The sequence below is a fragment of the Perissodus microlepis genome, chromosome 2 (genome assembly GCF_051167445.1).
Source record: "Perissodus microlepis isolate ML-2025 ecotype Zambia chromosome 2, ASM5116744v1, whole genome shotgun sequence".
Lineage (NCBI taxonomy): Eukaryota > Metazoa > Chordata > Actinopteri > Cichliformes > Cichlidae > Perissodus > Perissodus microlepis.
The window spans coordinates 3,796,294-3,819,467 of NC_140462.1; the positions used below are offsets into that span (position 1 = coordinate 3,796,294).

General features: G+C 41.2%; 2 protein-coding genes and 1 non-coding gene across 3 annotated transcripts; all 3 read left to right on the forward strand.

Moving 5' to 3' along the window:
* The first annotated feature begins 2,314 nt into the window (after positions 1-2,314).
* Positions 2,315-11,437, forward strand: hprt1 (hypoxanthine phosphoribosyltransferase 1). Its single transcript, XM_084940618.1, has 9 exons — positions 2,315-2,538; positions 5,782-5,888; positions 6,129-6,312; positions 7,340-7,405; positions 7,779-7,796; positions 7,881-7,963; positions 8,091-8,137; positions 8,269-8,345; positions 10,285-11,437. Exons 1-9 carry the CDS (start codon positions 2,512-2,514, stop codon positions 10,330-10,332), a joined length of 657 nt encoding a protein of 218 aa, XP_084796744.1. The 5' UTR covers positions 2,315-2,511; the 3' UTR covers positions 10,333-11,437.
* A 2,343-nt stretch (positions 11,438-13,780) lies between these two features.
* Positions 13,781-22,986, forward strand: pabir2 (PABIR family member 2). The gene is made up of 10 exons (XM_084940628.1): positions 13,781-15,019; positions 15,138-15,216; positions 15,312-15,365; positions 15,884-15,927; positions 16,030-16,084; positions 16,368-16,469; positions 17,747-17,832; positions 18,000-18,064; positions 20,690-20,786; positions 21,203-22,986. Exons 1-10 carry the CDS (start codon positions 14,895-14,897, stop codon positions 21,339-21,341), a joined length of 846 nt encoding a protein of 281 aa, XP_084796754.1. The 5' UTR covers positions 13,781-14,894; the 3' UTR covers positions 21,342-22,986.
* Positions 16,138-16,294, forward strand: LOC146392044 (small nucleolar RNA U109). Its single transcript, XR_014797249.1, has one exon. It is a non-coding gene; the product is annotated as a small nucleolar RNA U109 (small nucleolar RNA).
* Positions 22,987-23,174: the final 188 nt, after the last annotated feature.

A 23,174-nucleotide genomic window follows, 5' to 3' on the forward strand; every position in this document is an offset into this window, starting at 1 on the left:
GTCCTAAAAAATCCCTGAAAAGCCTTCAGTTAATCCAAAATGCTGCAGCAAGAGTCCTGACAGGGACTAGAAAGAGAGAGCAGATTTCTCCTGTATTGGCTTCCCTTCATTGGCTTCATGTTAAATCCAGAATTGAATTCAAAATCCTGCTCCTCACATACAAGTGTAACCGGTGTGTTCCTGCGTTGTGTCTGATAAAAAAAGGTAAAAGAAAGAAAGACCTCCAACTAAATAATTTGCCCACTCCAGCTCCTCTCCCACAGGGGAATTGTAGAAAAGGGCTGGTATTTATTTTTTACATTAAACATAAAGTATGAATTTACACGTAACATATTTGACATAAGATAAAACAAAAACAACAACATGAAATCCGACATACCTGATAATAAAGGTAAAAGAAAGAAAGACCTCCAAGTAAATAATTTGCCCACTCCAGCTCCTACGACCAAATACAAACAGTGGGGAAGAGGGTTAGCTCAACCCACCACAGCTCCCAAGCTAGCAAGGAGTATATATTCATGCTAGCATTTATGGTGCCTAAAACACATTTATGATACACACATACTACACACTTATAACATCGAACAAAAAACAGGCTTAATAATGACAATAATTGAACTAAAATTGCAATCAGGAACATCAGGGTGGCTAAATATGAATTATGTGTGTGTTTTAAGGTGTTGGAAAGAAATGACACCCACCTCTCCCACAGGGGAATTGTAGAAAAGGGGAGAGGCAAAAAGGGTACACTGTATTTATAGGATTGCACCAAAGAAGAAGAAGAAAAGAATGAGGAGGGGCTCTAACTGATAATGAACATAACTGCAGGCTTGGAGGTCCTAAAAGTCAGATATAAAAGGAACGGTTTAGGGGTTTAGAACACATTTTGTGTAATTATAACAAGATGTGATTTATGACCCTGTTACACAAGGTCTTAAATAATCAGGCCCCATCTTATCTTAATGACCTTGTAGTACCATATCACCCTATTAGAGCACTTCGCTCTCACACTGCAGGCCTACTTGTTGTTCCTAGAGTATTTAAAAGTAGAATGGGAGGCAGAGCTTTCAGTTTTCCGGCCCCTCTTCTGTGGAACCAGCTTCCAGTTTGGATTCGGGAGACAAACACTATCTCTACTTTTAAGATTAGGCTTATAACTTTCCTTTTTGCCAAAGCATATAGTTAGGGCTGGACCAGGTGACCCTGAATCCTCCCTTAGTTATGCTGCAATAGATGTAGGCTGCTGGGGGATTCCCATGATGCATTGAGTTTTTCCTTTCCAGTCACCTTTCTCACTCAGTATGTGTTGATAGGCCTCTCTGCATTGAATCATATCTGTTATTAATCTCTGTCTCTCTTCCACAGCATGTCTTTCATCCTGTCTTCCTTCTCTCACCCCAACCGGTTGCAGCAAATGGCCCCGCCCCTCCCTGAGCCTGGTTCTGCCGGAGGTTTCTTCCTGTTAAAAGGGAGTTTTTCCTTCCCACTGTCGCCAAAGTGCTTGCTCATAGGGGGTCATATGATTGTTGGGTTTTTCTCTGTATCTATGAAGCGCCTTGAGGCGACTTTTGTTGTGATTTGGCGCTATATAAATAAAATTGAATTGAATTGAAAATTGAATTACGGTTTGGAGAAGGTGGCACCGACTTAAAGACAGGAGAGTGAGCTGGAGGTGTTAAGACTTTAATTGAGAGTGACCAGAATGCACAGGATTAGAATTTAGTACATCAGAGGCACACCTTAGGTTGGAAACAAAGTTAGAGAGGAAAAACTGAGGCAGTTTGGACATGTGCAGAGGAGAGATAGTGGACACACTGTACAAAGGATGCTGAAGATGGAGCTGACAGGCAGGAGGAAAAGAGGAAGACCACAGAGAAGATTATGTAGTGGAGGAGAACTTGCAGAGGGCTGGTATGAGGATGCTAGAGATGGAGTGAGATGAGTGAGAGTGAGTGAGATGGAAGAAGATGATCTGCTGTGGCGACCCCTAAAGGGAGCAGCCGAAAGAAGAAGATGATGAAGAAGTTAACGGTTAACACCCTGTCCTGAATGATGATCAGCTTCGCCTAAAAAGGTAGCCTCTTTCATTAGTGCAACTTTAAATGAGGTCATTGGTTGAAGTGTTGGGTGGGTGTGCGCAACATCGTGTATCTATGACCAATAGAATCTTCTTAAACTCGGGTTCGTTGCATTTCCACGGAGCTTTGTTCTTTGATTGGCAGCTCTCCAACAGCCTATGTACGATGGGAGGAGTTGACCCCTCCCCGCATTTTTCGATTTGCCCGCCGCCCTTGTGCGTACGATCACGTGCTTGCAACGGGACAGCGGCAGAGGCGCGAGCCCGGAAGAAGACAGACTCCTCTGGTAGCAGCGGACCTATCTGCTCCATGTGTACGCTGTCGCGAGGGTGAAGAGTCCGCGAGATCAAGCTGAGGATACGCTGTAGCGTTTTCTGTCTGAAGTCCGCACCTTGGAGTACACACATTGTTAACGGCAGGGACTGACACGGACATGGCGACTTCCAGCTCCTGTGTGGTGGTAAGTTCTTCCCAAGTGAAATAAGAGACAGAAGGTGGTTGGAGGTTACCTCTGCATGCAGCCAAACACGCTGTGTGTGGGCGGGCTGTTAGCCGCAGTTATTAGATGATAGCTACCTGTGTGGACTGAGTACTCTTCACCACTCACACATCGGTAACTTTTTGTTGTATTTTACTTTATTTATTTTGCATGGATATTGTATTCAGTACAGCTTGGCCTGTGGCGCTCTATAGACACGCGCTCCACATATGCCTTACGTACGTGACGCAAGCGGTGGACCCACTAACGTGCGGGTGTATGCGTTTGTCAGCAGAACCATTATACAAAATAACAAAGTGCTCGAAACGAACGAGGGGGTAAAGAAGGGGGCGTGTTAGAGCACGCGCCCTTTAAGTGTGGCTCCTAAGTAACGGTGCACGACGTTATGTTTGTGTTGTGTTTATGTTGGTGTAGAATAGAATAGAATTCAACTTTATTGTCATTGCACATGTCACAGGTACAGGGCAACGAAATGCAGTTTGCATCCATCCAGAAGTGCTTTAGCTATGAAATAGATGTATTACAATATATATTAGCAATAATATAGATATGTGAGTATATTACAGAAATGGGTCTATTGTGGTATTTCTGTAATATACTAATATGTTGGGGCGGCTTTAGACCTCTGTATAAATCTTGCTTCCACACTTGTATGAGAATGTGGTGTCTTTAAACCCTTTAGGATCCCGAGTGTGCGTGCAGTTTGGTATTGGTCCGACACCATGTAAAAACAGTGCCAGTACACATACCGATACTTTTTACTTGTAAAGGCAGCTGATGGAGGGGAGAGCAGTGGAGATGTCATCATTAATTTGACAATTTTAAATACATTTTAATGACAACCAAATCACTGTGATTTTTACCTTCCATCATAAGTAATCAACGTCATAAGTAGTTCTGTTGTTTAAATGTATTATAGGCTATAAATAAATATTTTATACCCATTTCCAAATAAACAATGAATTTAGCACAAGTCAAAGTATCGATCCTTTTGTGCTAGTATCGAGCCCATACCAATACTAGTATTGCTACTGATATTTGGCTCGATTTGCCCACTTCAGTCTGAAATATAAAGTAGCTAACTGTAGAAGAACGGCTTGGTGGTGTACAGTGATTGCATTGTGGAAAGTTAAATTGGCCCAGCAATGAAATAAATTAGATTTCTCCACCAGTATGTGTTACATTACATCAAATATGTTGGTGTGGATGTCTGCGCTGCAGAGCTGATGTCACAGATGGAAAAAGTTCTCTTCTGCTTCTGGAAAAAGTAGTCCCAAGCTGTACGGAATTTTAAGCATTTTTACGAATAAAGAAAAGACGCACAGATGGACTGAAATAGCTGTTAACAAAAAGATAAGTAACATTTACTTACATCATTCTGAGTCAAAATACAAGGTCCTACCTTACTGGATCTGTTGGTGTGTGTTTTGTGTTGTGCACTGTACTACAGGCTACCCTGGCCCCTACACTAGGATCAGTAAATAGATAACCGGTGTGCTGTTTTTCAGGCTGTTGCCAGCATTTTAAGCCCAGTGTACTTGTGATCCTTTCTGGGAAACAGATTTCCCAAAACATTTGCAGACACAGATAATAAAGCAAAGTGTCCATTTGGCTAACATGTATCTTTTTACTGTGCTGTTGTCTTAATCACATTGAAAGAAGAATTGGCAAGTTGTCAAACATAGACCAATATGCAAGCACAAAGGTCATCATTCCTTTGACCACAGTCTGGATCACTGGATTTGTTTTTCTGTGTTTCGATAAATGTTGATGCTTTATAACAGCAGTTATATGAGACATAGCTTAAGTTTAAAATATTAGGTAAATGTATGTGAAGGAAGTCTGTTTCTTTTCACTGTTATCTGCTTCTTGTCCTCTATAGATAAAGGATGTTGCACCAGCAGAGTGACATTTTGCTAGTTATATTACCTTTGTTCCTGACCAGGGCTAGTCTGTAAGCACATTTCCAAATCATTGTGTGTTTACAGGGGTACGTATTTATTAAGGTGTTTCTATGACTGTTTCAGAATATCTGATAATAGTATTTGTTGCACATAATTGTGCTGTCTGCTGTCATTTTCTGAATTAGTTTTGGGCTTTAAATGTATATAGGTTTTAAAATAGCTGCCATTTCTAATCAAGAGGGAAATTATGGTTGACTAGGAGACTCCTACTGAAGGCTAGAGTACTTTTAGAGTACTGGTTTCAAGCCTGCTGCTGACTTATTTCCTGCATTTCATCCCCCCTCCTCTCTCCATACTTTCCTGTCTCTTCTCTGCACCGCCCAGTCCAATAAAGGGTAAAATGCCCACAAATAAAGCAAATACAACTATGTTTTCTTGATTTGTTTTTCCTTGTTCCATTGTTTTTGTTTGGTATGATACATTTCTGAGTTCTTGAATATAAATACGGAGCAGGAAATGAACCGAATACGTCTTTAAAACAAACAGCAAGTCTGTGAGTAATAGTGGAACATACTCTTTCTAATCATGTGACGGTGATGACATCTGCTTTGTATCAGCCTTTATCAAGAGTTCACAAACTGACCCACATGTCAGCAGGACTAAAGGGTAAGGCTTTATTTCAGTGTAACCGCATGTGGCACGAGAATGGGAACCGTGTTATCCAGAGTTTTGGTGCGTTCATTCCTGTATTTGATTCAAATTCTGCACCGTCCCTTTCTCAGTTTTTCTCATCCCTCCCACGACTCCTCGAACTCTGTGCTGCAGCTGTCACATGATGCCAGTCACGTTGTTTGGTTTCCTGTGGTCTGCTGTTTGACCTGCAGCATAAAATGTAATTTTACAAATTACCAAGTACCTCCTTAGGAAGAGGCATACACTTGTGGAAGGAGATCAGATGGCAGTATCTTGCTGGACAGAATGTTTGTGAGGAGACCTTCAGCAGCAACAAAGGAATGATTCATTGACGCTTTAAGGATGTCCAAATTGGAAAACTTCCTCTTTCTGAGAATCCAGGGTTTTTTCCTGAGACGGTCAGTGTGGCCCTAGGTGGTAAAATGAGGCAGATAAACTAGTGTGGCAGCAAAATTCGTGGGAAAGTAGACTTCCATTAACCTGATCTCTTTCACCTTGGTTGCCCTGTGTCAGGTGCCCCCCCCATGCTCCTTGTTGGGTAATCCCCCCCTGAGATTTTTCTTTCAATTCTTTTGTGCTAATGTTTTTTTCTTATTATTATTTTCAGATCAGTGATGAGGAGCAGGGTTATGACTTGGACCTTTTCTGCATACCAAAGCACTATGCTGCTGACCTGGAGAGGGTCTATATCCCACATGGACTCATCTTGGACAGGTGGGTGGTCCCATTCATACAGCTATGACTTGCCAGAGATTTCCTGCAAGTGGTGGATGAAAGTGCTCTGTTAAACCTGGATTCACTGATTAATGCAGACAAACTTACAGCAATCAGAAATCTTTTAGAAACCTTTGCTTGCTGACACAAACTGAAAAGAAATGACAACTTCTGCTGACTGTCGCAGAACACTGAGGTCACTATCCTCTATTTCTTGCTCCCCAAACCGTGTGATATCAGGACTGAGAGGCTGGCCAGAGAGATCATGAAGGAAATGGGTGGACACCACATCGTGGCTCTCTGTGTGCTGAAAGGGGGCTACAAGTTTTTCGCAGACCTGCTCGACTACATCAAGGCTCTGAACAGGAACAGCGATCGCTCCATCCCAATGACGGTCGACTTCATACGCCTCAAGAGCTACTATGTAATTGATCCGTCTTATAGTTTTTCTTTAAATCACCAAAGCCTCTTGGAACTTTTTTTTCTTAGAGTATACACTTAAAAAAAGTGGAAATAAACTAAAAAGTTTGGCTGATGATTAAAAGTTGCTTAAATTCTAAAAGTAAAATGCAAAACAGCACAGTAGGGAAAGGATTCGGCAAATAAATGATGGTCGTATGAGGCCATGCCGGTGTCTCTCAGTCAGCCCACTGGGGATGCCTGGAAATATAAAGCCTGAACATCAATTAAATTATTAAAATAAAATAAATAAAAACATGAAGTCTGTCTAGAGCAATGAAGAAACTGCATGAACGCAAAACAACCCATAAATGTTGTTTCTAATCATTTTCAGCCTCAGACTTTATGGTTTGACTTTCGGTCTTTGACCTTCTTGTTGCATCAGTCCATTTGTTTATGCACAGCTCTCTTAGGCTCCTGCCACAGCATTGCAGTCAGGTTGAGGTCTGCACTTGGACTGAGCCGTTGATTTTTCTTTTTCAGCCATTCTGTTGTAGTTTTGCTGCTGTGCTTGGAATCATTGTCCCGTTGCATCATGCAAGCTTTAGCTGTCAGACAGTTGGGCTCATATTTGACTCTAGAATACTTTGGGGTACCGAAGAGTTCATGGCTGATTCAATGCAAGGTGTCCACGTCCTGTGGCTGCAAAACGAGCCTACATCATCACCCCTCCACTGATCTGGAGCCTTCCATTAAAGCCAAACCTCTCCACTCTGGTCTTTTCTTTCCAAAGAAAATTGCTCCAGAAGTCTTGTGGTTTGTTCAGATGCAGTTTTGGAAAGTTAAACCGTATTATCATGTTTTGTGAAGAGGCTTTTCAAAAACTTCTTTTTCAAACTTAAAGATTTAACATGTCAGCTGAGGGCTGTAGAGTCAGTGGAAGCGAGAAGGGTGTATCTGGTCTTTTGCATGACTCTGTGCCGCCCTGTGAAAGACTCTTTCTTGCCAGTCTGAAGGTTTCCTTTATTCTTTTCCTATTTTTGTCTGCACAGAATGACCAGTCGACGGGTGAAATCAAAGTAATCGGTGGAGACGACCTGTCTACTCTGACAGGCAAGGTAAAGACGGCTAGCTACAACTCTACTGACATGATTAAAAATATTAAAGGCTGGTTTTTACCCCCTTGTTTTTTCTCCAATCTAAAGTTGCTAGCAGTCAGCATGAGCAGATATTTGAAAGAAATATATCCACATTTAAGCAAAGCCATTGTTTTCATGTAATCATTTCCTAAATGTCTTACATTAATTTAAAACAGGCCTGTTTATGTGGTTGTAAGTAAAACAGCTCCCACATAGTTACAGCCTTTTGCACTGTTGCAATCATTCCCTGTGTAATCAGGAGACCACAGCTCTCCTATTCAGCTCAGTTGCATTTTAAGATGACTTGTTTTTCACTTGATTAATGGCTTTTTCTTTTTTTTCTTGCACACAGAATGTCTTGATTGTGGAGGTACGTACTGTTTTTCATCTGTATTAAAGTAGGCAGCTGTTATTTCCAGTAGTGCTTATCTGTGCTCCTCTTTTGTGCTTCTAGGATATTATCGACACAGGGAAGACGATGAAGACGCTATTGCAGCTCCTCAAACAGTACAATCCTAAAATGGTCAAAGTAGCGAGGTAATTCATGGCTTCACTGAACTGCTGGAGTTTTACTGGAAAGCTGCTTCAGACTGGTATGTTTCAGGCTGAGGGGTTTTAAGCAGCTAGAGCAGATTTTGATTGTCATTTTGGTTTGTGTCTTCAGTTTGCTGGTGAAGAGAACACCAAGAAGTGTTGGCTACCGACCAGATTGTGAGTTGATTATTTGTAACTTGTGAATTCCTAACAGACTTTGGTTGAAGTTCAGCTTATAGAACAGTTTGTTAAACTGTAACAATGAAGATGTAAGAAAAGCTTCACGTGTTCTTTTCTTTTTCTCACAGATGTAGGATTTGAGGTCCCTGACAAATTTGTGGTGGGTTATGCGCTAGACTACAACGAGTACTTTAGAGATCTAAACGTAAGTATTTGAAACAGATAAACAGTATCGTGCAAAAGTCTTGAGCCCTCTAATATTTCATTTCTTTTGCTTCCAAGCCTTTTAGACTTTATTGTAAGTTTTTTAAATGGTCTTGGGCCACAGTTCTCCAGGTTTTCTGAAGGTCTCTCAAAGATTTTCTTTAGACATTGGCTTCTTTTTCACTCATTTTCATTCCAGAGGTTGTCTTTAGACACTTTGTTACTAGCAGCCTGTCTCAAAAGGTATTCATTAACAGTTTGACCCAGTTTAACCAGCCATTTAACACTAACCTATGAATAAATCAAGCATAAAAACGCACCCAACTCAAGGGATGAACCAGTGCTGACTCGTCACATTGCAGGCGACTTGGCAAAGAACTGATTTTAAATTATATCTTTAGGGGAACCTGTCGCAGAAACACCTGACACATTTTACCTTACCAAACAAAACGGGAACAAAACAAATATCAGTTTTGTTCAGTTTCAAGTCTTTGTCTTTTCCACTTGTCTTTATAATTTTCTTCATAACTGCCTCGGCCCTGTGCTCATACTGAGGCCGCTGGCTTGTGGCTGGCTCTGTGTTCTGGATGGTTTGAGCTTTAGGCACTTTGACTTTGTCAGATTCTTTAAAATGTCCACGTTCAGCTGGGTGATTTTAAGTGTATTATTGGGTTTGTTATGAATTCTATTGATGCTTTTGTTTCAATTGATCTCACAGTGAAGAGCTTAAGCAACATATTAGCATGTGGCTGTAAGAGTGTGCACAACTATTTCCCAGCACCACTGTGTGCGCATGTGTGTGTGTGTTGTACATACACGAAACAGATCATCTGGTAGTCAGATCTGACCGGCCCGTCAGGGTCAAGAACTGATTCCAGTTCCCAGGCAGTTCATCCATCTATCCATCCATTCACTTCCGCTTGTCCTTTTCAGGGTCGCGGGGGTGTTGGAGTCTATCCCAGCTGTCATAGGGCGAGAGGCAGGGTACACCCTGGGCAGGTCGCCAGTCTGTTGCAGGGCTAACACAGAGAGACAGACAACCATTCGTGCTTACATTCACTCCCGCATTCACACCTGTGGGCAATTTAGACTAATCAATTAACCTATCCCCACAAACTGCATGTCTTTGGACGGTGGGAGGAAGCCGGAGTGCCCGGAGGGAACCCACACAAACACGGGGAGAACAAACTGGAATTGAACTCAGGACCTTCTTGCTGTGTGGCAACAGTGCTAACCACTGTGCTGCCCAGTTCCCAGGCAGTTGATCTGTATATTGAAAAGGTCGCTCCGTGACTCAGGGGGATGGGAACCTGTAACCGGAAGGTCACCGGTTCGATCCCCGGGCTCTCTGTCCTGGTCGTTGTGTCCTTGGGCAAGACACTCTACCCTACCGCCTACTGGTGATGGCCAGAGGGGCCGATGGCGCGATATGGCAGCCTCGCTTCTGTCAGTCTGCCCCAGGGCAACAACTTGCCTCCACCAGTGTGTGAATCTGAGAGTGAATGAATAGTGGAATTGTAAAGCGCTTTGGGTGCCTTGAAAAGCGCTATATAAATGCAATCCATGACTCAGGGGGATGGGAAACTAATGGACATTATTATGAACATAGAAAAGTCAGATTTTGATCCAGTATACAATACCAAGAATGGCTTAACTTTTCAGCATAAGAACTCAGGCTGTGTGGAAGAACAAACGTGGTTATAACAAATATTGACTTTCAAGTTTGTTGCATTTGTATAAACTCTGTTTTTGCTCTCTGTAGTTCCATTTCTGTTTTCGTTTCTGTCAATCGCTACAGCCGTTTCCTAATTTCCTAGCAAAATATAAGAAGTGGCTCAAGACTTTTTCCTAGTACTGTAACTCATATTTTAAAACTATTTTTCTCTTTATACATCTCTGACAGAATTAAGTGTATTTTTTTCTTTTCTTTTCTGTTCCAGCATATCTGCGTCATTAGTGAAACAGGGAAGGAGAAGTACAAAGCATGAAGAGCACCTCGTAACAGTTTTCAACATTTGGTTATTTCAATTCCATTTAGCATTGATGTTATATTTCATTGCTTTGTATTGTGTCATGAGAATATAATCGGCTTGCTCAGGGTCCCTGAGGATACACCCAACGTGATGTTTGTGTTTGAATCACCACGCATGGACACGCAAAGGTTTAAATTTTTGGCATTTGATTGCTTGAGAAAGAATCACGTCTGGGTTTAATAGAATGGATCCCAGCTTCACCTCGAATTAGAATATTGCTTTTATGGTCCCCACTTTTATTCCTTTTTATTTTTTAATTGAGAGCATTTTAGGGAAATGCTGCTAGCTTCAAGTGCAGTCGCGTAATTGTTGTGCTGCCATAAGATTTACAACCTCCTCTTTTATATTTTGTATTTTGTGTAAAATGATTATTGTTATTAATATTATTATTTTGTGTTTGTGTAATTCTACCTGAAACTATTAAAATGTGCTTGTTTTTTTGTTTTATGGGACACCTTAAGAGGAAGTTAAATTTTATTGAAGTGTGTGTATATTTTGGAAGAATACTTCACTTTTCTACGGTACTGTGTTTTGTAACGCTGAAGAAACATTAGGTAGAAAAGTAAATTGCTGCTGTCCCTGATTAAATTATGTAGACATTGGTAAACCTGAGAAGAAATTTATGAAAATGAATGAAATCAAAGCTTTAGAGACATGCACTTCCTTTGTGTAACATAAAAGGTGATCCTTTTAACGCTGCAGATATTCAATCACAAACTGTTAATGGTTAAGAATCTTTCATTTGAATATTTGAAATTCCTAATCTGTATCTACATATGTTTTATTCACACATAATTTAATTAAAGGCCCCTTTTTTAAAAAATATCCTTTTTGTGTGCAGTTTCGCTAAATTGAATGTTCTGTAATCGTCAGTGTTGCAGCACCAGCCATTAAATTTTTCCACACCAAACCTGAAAGAAAGTTTTTCATTTTACTATTACAGCAAGTTATTGATATATTGAAATACGAAGTGCCAAAAAATATAAATAGTGACAGAGACAGAATGATGCTGCCAAGATTTGGTCTTCCATCTTTGCTCATTAAAATCATGAACATTTGAGCTCCTGTTGTCTGATCTTCATTTGGAAATTGAAGCGAACATTGGGGGATAATTATTTGGTCCCCTGATGATTTGTAAGATTTTTAAGTTTGCTCTCTTGCAAAAAATCTGTAATTTTATAGCAGTTGCATTTTAATGGAGACAGAATATTAACCGAATATCCAGAAAAAACCCAACACATTAGCTAAAAGTCATACACTGGTTTCCATGTCACTGAGTGAAATAAGCATTTGATCCCTAAGCAAAAGATGATTCAGTATTTGGTGGAGAAACCCTTGTTGCCAAGCGCAGCAGTAAGACGTTTGCACACAGGAGGGATTTTGGTCCACTCCTCTTTACAGAAACTCTAAATCCTTTATATTTCTTGGCTGCTGCCTGGCAACTTGAAGCTCCCTCTGCAGATTTTCATTAGACTGAGGTCTGGAGACTGGATAGGCCACTTCATGACCATAATGTGCTGCTTCTTTAGCTACGTCTTTGTTGCCTCTGGCTTGTTTTTGGTTAGTGTTACACTGGAAGACCCATCCACGACCCATCTTCAGGTGTTGTGGCTGAGGGAAGGAGGACTTGGTCCAGCATTTAACGGTACATGTCTCTGTCCACTGGCCCCTCTTGTACTCCTACTAGAAAAACAACCCCAAAGCATCATGTTCCCACCTCCGTGCTTGACTGTGAGGATGGTGTTCTTTGGGTCAAACTCAGCATTTCTCTTCCTCCAAAACACGGTGGGCCAAGTTGATGCCAAAGAGCTTGATTATGGTTTCATCTAAATGCAGCACTTTGTTCCAAACCTCTGAATCATTTAAATGTTCACTAGAAAGCTTAAAACCGACGTATACATGTGTCTTCTTGAGCAAGGGAACTGTGTGGGCACTGCAAGATTTCAGCACATTACTGCGTAGTGTGTTACCAACGGTGCTCTTGGTGTCTGTGGTCCCAACTGCCTTAAGATCATTAAGAAGCTCTTCCTGTGTAGTTTTGGGCCGATTCACCATCCTTCACATGATCATCTTGACCTTGGGAGCCCCAGACGAAGAGCGATATATGGAAAAGATTGTAGACCTGTGTCTACAATCTTTTCCTTGACGTCCTTTGACAGTCTTGCCCATGGTAGTGGAGAGACTTCAAACAATCAATCTTTAGGAGGCAGAATTCTTGCTTGGTTGGAGAACATCAAATACTTATTTGTGACACTGAGTGACATGCAACTCAATTCATAACTTGTTGTTTGTTCATGTTCTGTCTCTCGCCGTTAAAATGAAAGGTCCCATCATAGCTGTCATGGGGCAAGAGATGGGGTATGCTCTAAAAATGTATCCAGTGCATCAAAGGACGAAGAGAAAGACATTTTACCTAGAGCAAACATGCATGTCTTTACATCGACGTAACTTTGTGCTGAACACTGTGGGAGGTCAAGATCTCTGCCTAAATAAATAAATAAATCTGGGTAAATTCCCAGATCATTAAACATGCAACTATTTTGCTGGTAATACCTGAAATGAGTAAAGAAAATCAACAGCCTATTTATGCACGATAATTCATAATTTTATTGAGGGGGTTATATTGGTTGGGTCTGATTATTGGAGGGGTCATAACCCCCCTGGACATTACACCTCGGTGTCTTTAGACTGTGGGGGGAAGCCTACACAGGAAGGCTCCAGCTAACCAGCAACCTTCTTGCTCTGAGGCAAGAGTGCCAACCACTAATTAATAATTACTGTGGTTTTTAATTTGTGCTGTTGATGAAAAGCCACTCATGTTTGCAGATGCACCGCTCACATTTGTTTTCATACTGACTGGATGTTATTTTAACTCTAGGCACTAGATTATATTCCAGTTTCATGTGTCAAGTCTAATGGAAACTGTGTGTTTCCTCTTACCTCAAACTGAGACTAATCTTAACCATAACCAGCTGTGTTTCATGATGCTTATCAAGACCCAGCCTTAAATTAACCACTTTTCTCTGCCTAGTTTGCCTCCTCACTGCAAGCTTCACTTCATTTATGACCACAAAACAGGCACCATAATAAACATGGTTATCTGCAGGTAGTAAGTAACCCGTGAAAACAGTAAGGACAGTCCATCCTGTACAGGGCCTCTTGACGTTGTCTCAAGACCTGTTGAGGTGTTTGTTTTCCAGTAAAATTTTACTGCCGTAAAACCTTACTGAAATCTTTTAGCCATAATTATATTATAGATCTGAAAAAAGTGTCCTTACAGAAAACATTGAGACTATACTTCATAAATTGTATGCCATTCTTTTTCAATTAATCTTTATTGATCGCAATGAAGGATATAAACAATATCCGGAATAAAACAAACATAGCTGTCTCTGACAAACTATCGCGTCGTTAGCCGTCTTTGTGTGCCAGAGTAAATTTTGATTTCTTTGTGGAACTGGTGAATACCGGGGCTTGCCGTGAAACCGTTTGCATGTATGGAAATTGGAGGGGAACAAACGCACGGATGGAGCACAATACTTTCCGCCTGAGCACGCCGGCTAGTGGAGCGCTTTTATTGGACAGGCCTGCTAACGCTAAAAAAAGGGGGCGTGAACTTCGCTGCTAGCTTTTCGCTCTTGTGTGATCATCTGGGGGATCTGGTTCATTCTTGGCGGTGCCCAGCAGAAGGGTTTATTTTTTTGATAGTCTGTGGACAATATTTCAAGCTGACACGGATTAATTCGTCTTGCGTGCAGTTGCAGCTGCCGGGCTGATGGACAAAACGTGAAGTGAGACGGTGACCCGGCCTCTCTCTTTCTGAAAATGGCATTGTGGTTAACTTAGCTAGTTAGCTTATCGGGCTAGGTAGCTGGACTCTTGTTGTCGCTGAGCCAAGTGGCTTCCATTAGCTAGCTGTGCGGTGTTAGCTACAGGGTAGGCTGATGAGCATCACTACATGTAGCTCGGCTATTTTAATGTCGTTTGTAGTAGACTGAAAGACGAGCGTTCAGTTGGTGGACAGAGCGACCATTTGGCTAGTTTAACTACGGCTAGCTCATTTAAGGCGCTAACATGCAGCGGTAGTTTGGATCCAGTCGTCACAAACTGCTGCCTTGCAGACCAACTGTTAGTAGGCATTGTGCGGTGTGTATAGCCATGGCTCTCTAACAATCCATCAGGAAAGTTGGTGACCGGTTACAGACAGGGTTGATGAGGGGCAGCTTCGGTGAACCACACGGCTGCTTTGTGGACTGGACGCCGTTATGGTACATATACAGCGTTAGTTTGCTTCAGCACCGGAGTCAGCCTGGGCACGGGGCCTTGCAGATTGCCGAGAGTTACCTACACTGTGTTGGCTCGTCTTAGGTGAGCTCAACTGCCTGTTTACTCATATTGCTTCAAGAACATGTAAAGTTTGCACAGGTTGAAGATCAGTAATGTAACTTTACTGAGTCGGTTCGCCATTTTAAGTTGCTGAATCGGTGAGGGGTGGTGGTGAAGCGTTGTTTAGCGAAATGAACAGCTCAGGAGTCATGCCCCAAGAAAAGATGGAACTAGATCTGGAAATCCCAGCTTCCATAGTTCCAAGCGATGGACACCTGAGAAGATCCAACAGTGCACCCATGATAAATGGATTAAGGTAGGGCAATCTGACTTTAATTTACTACAAAGTTAAAACTCTTTCCTTATTCACACATTGAAATAAGTTAATTTGCATTGACATGATGGTTAAAGGCGTTCATAATTCGTCTTTGCAGTGATAACTCCCAGGTGTTCCAGAAGGAGGTCCTACGGTGCCGGAGAAATAGCACTACAGTTGTGAACAGGCCCAACATGGTACAGTGGTTCATAAACACATACTGACTTGATTGAGATGCCTGACTTACTGTAATGAGTGTTTACTCATTATCAGCCATCTCCTCCTCTTACAGGTTCCTTCATCGCCCATTCGGGTCCCGAGTACCAGACTTCATCAAATTAAACAAGTAAGGAATTGAGATGGTTGCAGTAAAAGTAATTCCTGTGGAACTTGAGCTCTTCAGACCAATGTCTACGTCGGCTGTAGTAAGAGACATGCAAGAGCAACCTCTTTAGGCATTCACAGGGTCCTTGATCTTAACAAGCTAATCAACTATTAGCATCACACTCCTGCAGGGCAAGTCTTGATTTCCATAAGAAAACACATGGGTGTTGGTGGTGGGGAGTGGTTCAGTTGTAGCATCTGAGATAAGACTGAGCCTGAAATGGGCTTGTTAATCTTGTACTGTGAACTGAAGCGCTTCTTCTTGGCCCCCATCAAAAAAAAGATGTCTTTCTCTCTCTCTTCCATATTTAATAATATTTTAATAAGAGTACATATCATTTTTATCCAGGGGAAAACATAATGGGTCCACTTTAAAGAACATAACTCAGAAAAGTTCAAATGATGTGATGGTAGCTAATGTGATTTTTTTTTATTTTTTTTTTATTTTTAAACCTTTGGGTCTCTTTTGTTCTCTTGTAGGAAGAGGGCATAGATGTGATGAACAGAGAAACTGCACATGAACGGTAAGCTATCCATTTATACACACAGTGTTTGAATGAGGAGATCTGCTGTGTTGTTGGTGACAGGCTGATGACTCCATGTTCTGATTGTTGTTGTGCACTCAGGGAAGTTCAAGCTGCTATGCAGATGAGCCATTCTTGGGAGGAAAGCCTTAGTCTGGTAAAAACTCTGTCCCATATATGTTGCTGATTATGTTCTGCTGACGGGCAGTTTTGCATGTTTTGGCCCCTGGCCTTTCTTGGTCTCTCTTTGTTACTATAGAGAGGACAAGTAGAAACATGCTAGAGTAACGCTGAAATAACTGGGAGTTAACAGGGCCACCAGTCTCTAAAGGTCAGGCTGAGTTGGTAGTATAATACTCCCACACTTGCAGTGCTGTTACTATTGGACCAAAGGATGCTGTAAACACACGGTGAACTGTGAAATCTTTAATGTTTTTTAGAGTGACAATGATTTGGAAAAGCCTGTATCTTCATCTCCAAAGCGAATCGACTTTGTGCCTGTGTCTCCAGCCCCGTCCCCAACAAGAGGAATAGGAAAAAAGGTACGTCTGACATAATCACACAGTTATCGCATTATAGTTTCATTAACTACATCTAGGCAAATCATTTTGATTACTTACTATAACCCAGTTGACTAATAATTTAATTATGTGCAGCCTGCAGGGAACAGTTGGCTGCAGTGAAGCAGGAGCTTCTTAGGCCTTTAGCCTTTTTCCACTAGTACCTGTTTGGCTCAGCACAGCTCAACTCCGTTTGTAGGTTTTCCATTATGCGGTAGTGCCTGGTAAAAAGAGCCGATGCGATCCGGAAATGTGACGCCAGCAGACTGCATTCACAGATTGGCTAGTCAGAGGCATCACTTGATGAGTCATGAGAGGGTCTCCTTTGTGAAAATCAAAACGTCCCTCTTTTAAACCCAGCAACGAGCGTGATGGCCAGAAAAAAACACCGTGATCCCAGAGTCTGGCAAAAAGCTGTAGTACCATCGCCTCAACATGCTGTGGTGTTCATGTCTCATACACATGACTTCACAGGACTTTCGGCTGCATTGCTTTAACAACCTCATGCACATCAGGTGTTACCGGCTTGTAGTGGAAACCAACCAAAGTCGAGCCAAATTAGGTACTAGTGAAAAAAGGCTTTTAGTTTGCTGCAGCTCCAAGATGCAACATTTTCTCTTAAGAGATTCATTCGGCTTATTTCCAGCTCCACAAAACAATTCAGATTTTTATATTAGCACTACACTTTAATGTCTCCGTGGTCTGAAACAAACAATTCTTGCTCCTCTTCCTTTATTTGTCCCCCTCCTGAGGTGACCATGTAAAACGATCTAAAACTGAGTATTTGGAGCAGTCTGAAGTTGGTGTGTGTCTCATAAGGATTATTAACATCTGAGAGAGAATTCTACAACAGCAAAGATGACGATAGAAGTTTAATTTTCAGGGTTTTTAAATCCTTATTTTGAGGCAAAGTCTTAAAACTATCAGTGTTTTACTGACCAAGCAAGTACTCAATGATAGTTGCAAAGTGGTATGTCTTACTTCATAATGGGCCCACTTTAATTATTGTTTCATGTTAGATTTTGTATATAGAAGCCAATATTTATTTTTTATTTTTTGTCTAAATTCTTTTGGTACAATAAAGTCAGATGTTTTGAGAGGTTTATTTACCCCTTCTTTTGACATTTAACATATAAGGAACTCTAAAATATTAGAACAAAAAGATGACGATTAAGCAGGAATTTTGCAGCAGTTGAATGTTATCAGTTGCAGATTTATCTAATGCGTTCTGTTTTCTGCTCTCCCCCTCTTACAAGCAGCAGTGTTTCTCTCCTTCACTACAAATTCTGGTGAGCAGCAATGGTCTCACTCCCAGCCCAATACCCAGCCCAACACGGCGATTTGGGTGAGTACCAATTCTTTTGAGTTGTCACAGCTTAAAGTTAAAGAGTTAAAATCTGTCAGTTACAGACTTTGCACAATTATGTCAGCAACTTCAGCTCATGCCCACAGTTTGTTGCTGTATTTCCAAATGTATTGATTTTAATTGTTCCTGTTTTCTGTCTTGTTCAGTCGGCGGAGTCAAAGTCCGATCAACTGCATCAGAGCCAGCATACTCGGTCCAATAAAACGCAAAGGTGAGTCATGCTTTAGACATGCTTTCAATGCTCTGTGTAAGGGAGGCTTTGCACATTAACACAGCAGCAAACGGACACACTCCCTCTGAGTGCGTTACAATCAGACCTACCTCTGCTCTCTGTTTTGGTAGCCGATTTGAGTGTATGTACATCCTGGCATTTGTAACCTCTGACCCTCTGTGTTTACACGGAGATTATGAGATTGACCTCCCACTCAAAAGAGATGAGCTGTAATCGCATCAGTTTGCTGGTGGCGTCCTAAAACAAACTTTAGCTACCTTAAGCATATTTTACTTTGTTTTTAGGGTTTAGGCGTCAGTCCTCTGACTTGTCTGGTGTAACCTCTGCACATTGTTCTCGCTGTGGGATCAGGGGCCACTTTATTTTACAACACCTTGCTGAGGGAGGAGTTAATCATGGCCAAGGTGTTCATCTGGTTTGACTTGAGAGACTGGTGCTCACATCCAGTGATTAATGCCTGATTTAGACTTATTTAGGAAATCTACGTCATAACCAGAAACTGGTTTTAACTCAATAGGCTGTGACCTTCCACACCATTCAGTCTACGTGAGATTACTCTGAAAGGTCACAGCGAAGGGTTAAAAGGGGTTTCTGATCATGATGTAGATTTCTTTTATGGTTGGAACTAGGGTTGGATGATTTGATCTATAGTCCCTCCATTATGGCAGCACTATCCACCCTCTATAAAGCACAATGTGCCAAAAAATTCCCCCAAAAAGCAAAAAACTGGTGAGTGGGCTCATTAAGTTCCAGTTTCTAAACCATCATGCAGTCAGAAGTATCCTGTTAGTGTCTTCTGTCATATAATGATGATCGATTTGAAAGTCTGGGCATGAACCTGTGTGCTCTTGGACATATGTGTTGAAAGTGTTGGTTATGGGAGGGATGTGGATGTGAACATGCAACTTGAAACTTGAATCTGAGAATGTTTAATTTAATGCATCAAAGGGGAAATGAGGTGAAAGTCGTCTTGATTGGTGAGCTCTGACGTTATCGTCCATCAGCGCGACCGTAGTCAGAAGCCATCTGTTCAACATGTCGGCCTTGAAGCTTTGATTGCAATGAAGAATATATTTGTAAAGAAATGTGGGACATCTACGAATTGAATACATTTTAAATGGTATGAAATGCATATTTCTGTTAATCATCACTGTTCTTAGACTACAGGACAAATGTTGTGGAAATGAGTCTTCGGTGGTCTTTATATTGATGAAGTTAACTTATTAAGCGCTGTGGTGCAGGAAATGCTTGTTAGGCTGGTAGGGCTGTGCGATATGACCAAAATCTCATATCCCGATATGAGACATTTATCGTCCTGACAAAGAAATATATCACAAAATTTTTACATTTTCTGTAAATTCTGTGAATCTCGGGCAACTCGACTTGGTTAAAGTGTTTTCAGCTGGGCGTCGTGTAGCTGGAGTCGAGGCACGGCTGCAATTTTCATTGAGTATTTATTACACGGCGTGCTGCGGGGAAACGCCTGTTCTAAGGTTTATTTTTTTAGCACCTGACGGCTCTTTTGTGTGATTCAGTTTATTTTGAAAAATCTGAACAGGATCTTCAACTTAATTGTGAAAGGTTTATGTGGGGAAATAAACAAGCGGACGGCGGAGCCACGCAATGATTTTTCCGTTGTTGCTAATGACAACGCTTAAAAACAGCCACTTGTCCATCTGTAGTGTGGTTATATTAAATATAAGAGAAAGAGAGAACTTCAAGAAATTCTACAGTGACCATCAAAACAATGAAAAAATATTGCTGTCAACAGTTTATTTTGCGACACCACGAAACAAACAATAGCGTAAAATGAAACGATAGATGTTTCATCTGATGGATCTCGTTATATCGAACAGCCCAATAGGGCTGGACATGCCAGCCGATGTTATACATGAGATTCAAAATATTTTCCAAACGGACTTGATGATGTTGTGCTTGTGCCATATCTGTGGTTAAACAGTATCTATAATGGTTCATGGAAATAAAGATTCTTGGAAGAAAAACATTTGACTTGTGATCTGGACACTAAATGTTAATGCCACACAACTCGGTTTGGTTACATGTCTGACGAGCAGTCTCAGTCTGAGTCATCTGAAATCAAGCTGCTCTTCAGTCAACAGACTGACTGCATGTTATTTCTAAATGGAGTAAATCAGTGCGAGAATATTAAATCATTGTAACCTGATTGTTTTAAACTGAAATAACATTATATGAGAGGGTAACAAGTGTCACAACCGGCTCAGGCTGCTTGTTGCTGCTGCCATTGACCGATGCGGTAGCCAGTAAATGTGTGCCTGTGTATACACACAGACGGGTAAAGTAGAGTAAACCTATTGCAATATGCAAATTCTGAGAGGTTCACATTTGAATCCTTAATCATTAAACATGACATTTGTTTTGATTTTGTGTGTGCGTGTGTACTTTGTGGTCCTCTGACAAAACACTGCCACGCTGCAGATTGAACGTGCTGTTAATCAGTATGGACGTGACTAGGTAAAAGTTCACCAAGTGTAAACTTTGCCTGTTCATCTGCCTGGCTCTTTTGTGAATAGTCGCACAGCTCATGTGTCGATTTCTAAATGTTGGACGCCTTTTACTCTGCAGGTGAGATGGAAACGGAGAGTCAACCCAAGAGGCTCTTCCAGGGCACCACCACCATGCTGTCCTCGGACGTCTCCAACCTGTCAGATCTCAGCTCCTGGTAAGTAACTCTCAGGCCCATCAGCAAATAAGAAGCTGCTTAGATAATGATGAGCTTTTGAGTGCTGAGGGCAGGTAGGCAGACACACTGGCTGTAAAAGCCAAGCTTGATTACTAGTCACCATCTCGTAAATGGAAAAACAAGGAAACCCCTACATGACGAGGATTTTGAGTAATTAATAGGGGATTTTATTGAGCCTTGTTGATCCTGATTGGAATCAGTCACCTCACTGGCAGCAGTTTTATTTAAGAACTATTTACTTCCCATAGAAATCGAAGTATATTGATTCTGGGGCGATTCTGTCTCAAAGTTGAGTCGGTGTGAGTGCTGACTTTTGAGATTTTGAGCAGTGCATTCATTCAGGGTGAATTAGTTATGCAAGCTTTTCTGAAGACTACCTTTTTCTTCCCTCTCAGTCACTCTCCAGATTTACTGGATGGAAGCCTCAGCAGCGTGGGCTCCTCCACCGACTCGCCAGGCAAAATGGAGGGAGTGTCGCCTTCCTCGTCCAGCAACTCACCCTTTGCTTCTCTCCAGGATTTGTCTCCCAAATGAGCATGGGATATCTAAGACTTTGGGGGGGGGGGAGAGTGGAAAAGACTTCTCTCCAGGGAACCGGTTTCCTTTTCAGACCCTACACATCGCCAACTACATTTCCTTCAAGTGGAGTTTTCCCCACACTTTCTTCTGACTGGCTGTTTTTATGGCTACCTTTTATGGAGGGTCTCGATTTTAAGGAGACTACAGCCATGGATGTATTTGTGTAAGAGGTAATCCTAGTAAAACTAGGACTGAGGGAAGTCGCTGCGCGCACCAGCTGCTAATTGATCTTGGATGGTGCCAGCCTTCGTAGGGATACTAATAAGTGGCTGTTGTATAAATCTGTCCTGCCAGTTCCCCTCACCAGAGAGAGACATTGAGCACTGGACATATAAAGACTACTTGGATGTGTGTATTTCCCTGTTTTTGTGCTGGAAAATGTCTGGCCCACTGGCCTTGGTGTGCGCACAGTCTGCAGATTTTGTAAGAAAAGATTTAACTTATTGTTTTCCTGCTGCCTGAGCAGATATTCTAAATATTTTTATGGTATAGGCTGTGAACTGTGGTGTTTGCATTTTTTTTTTTTTTTTTTTTTTTTTTTTTTTCTTCCCTCCCCTTCAGCTCCAAAAAAATGATTTGCTGCTACTTTAATTGGTAATTCTGAGCAATTAACGCACCCAGTGGTAAATCATGATCATTCCTGGTAGTCTCAACACTAAAAGTTCCTGTGTTCTTACCAGGATGATTTTTGTAGATAAAAGTATGAAAATATAACTTCTTTTTTTCCCCTTGTTCCTTCTGGCAAAGTGTTCTTATTTATGGAAAACACATTTGTTATAAAATTGGATTGTGACAGCGTTCTATCTGCAGTAAACCATCTGTGCTGTCATTTACACCAAATCAAGTGACTGCTAGAAAACACGAGGCAAAAAAACAGCACCATCACATTGTGAGTAAAGAGACTGCTCTTTCTGCTGTGGTTACACTTCTTTCTTTCTTTCTTCTTTTTTTTTTTTTTTTTTTTTTTTTTTCTTTAACACGTATTGCACAGGATGCTTGGTCCTGTAGTGTTTCAGCCTGTGTGAGTCTTAAGCAGGAAACAACTAAATTTGAAGAAGAAGAAAGTCTGACTACAATATGTAGAGGTTAAAGCCTGCACTGTGATATTTGCACCTAAATTTGGTTTCATTTGTCCTGACCCCAGTGTTCATATCCATCCGTATAACTCGATACTTCCGAACCCCTCTGTAACCTTAAATGTTTATGTACAAAAAGGAAGTGATTGTAAATCATTTTATGGAAGTGTGCCCTTTTAATTTAAACAAGTGTGGTTGCAGTTCACTTACTGAATGTTTTTGTTTTTCTCACTTTTTTTTTTTTTTTTTTTTTTTTTTTTTTTTTTTTTATATACAAATAGGAAAATGTTGGGTTTCTGCTCGCCCGGCTGTTTTGTTTTTGTTCCCTTCACGATGCTTTTTTTTTTTTTTCTTCTGCTCATTTTATGAAGTGTTCAGGGCATGAACTTAGCAAATGATATGCTATACCTGTATGTCTGTAATAGAGGCTGTAATCTGCCAAGCTGGCTAACACCTTGCCTATGCTCGTCTTTTGTGACTGCTATTGTAGCGGACATCAGGAGTAAATAAATTATTTCATTATGCTTTTGTATCAGTGTTTTCTTCTTTATTAGCGCTCGTATATGGAAGATCAAAACTACCAAAATAAAAATAAATTCCCGAAATATTAGTCCAATGGCAACGGAAATTGGAGTTTGTGGGGTTTTTCTCAGTTTGACTGCCAAAAATCCAGAAAAAATAAGGAATGAATTAAAGAAATATCCAGTCAAAT

Coding starts and splice junctions, on each gene's coding strand:
- hprt1 (XM_084940618.1), top strand. CDS start 2,512: ATGGCGACTTCCAGCTCCTGTGTGGTG. Junction 7,964..8,090: donor AAAATGGTCAAAGTAGCGAG/GTAATTCATGGC, acceptor TTGTGTCTTCAG/TTTGCTGGTGAAGAGAACAC. Junction 8,346..10,284: donor AGTACTTTAGAGATCTAAAC/GTAAGTATTTGA, acceptor TTTCTGTTCCAG/CATATCTGCGTCATTAGTGA.
- pabir2 (XM_084940628.1), top strand. CDS start 14,895: ATGAACAGCTCAGGAGTCATGCCCCAAGAAAAGATGGAACTAGATCTG. Junction 15,020..15,137: donor CCCATGATAAATGGATTAAG/GTAGGGCAATCT, acceptor TCGTCTTTGCAG/TGATAACTCCCAGGTGTTCC. Junction 16,470..17,746: donor CAAGAGGAATAGGAAAAAAG/GTACGTCTGACA, acceptor TCTTACAAGCAG/CAGTGTTTCTCTCCTTCACT.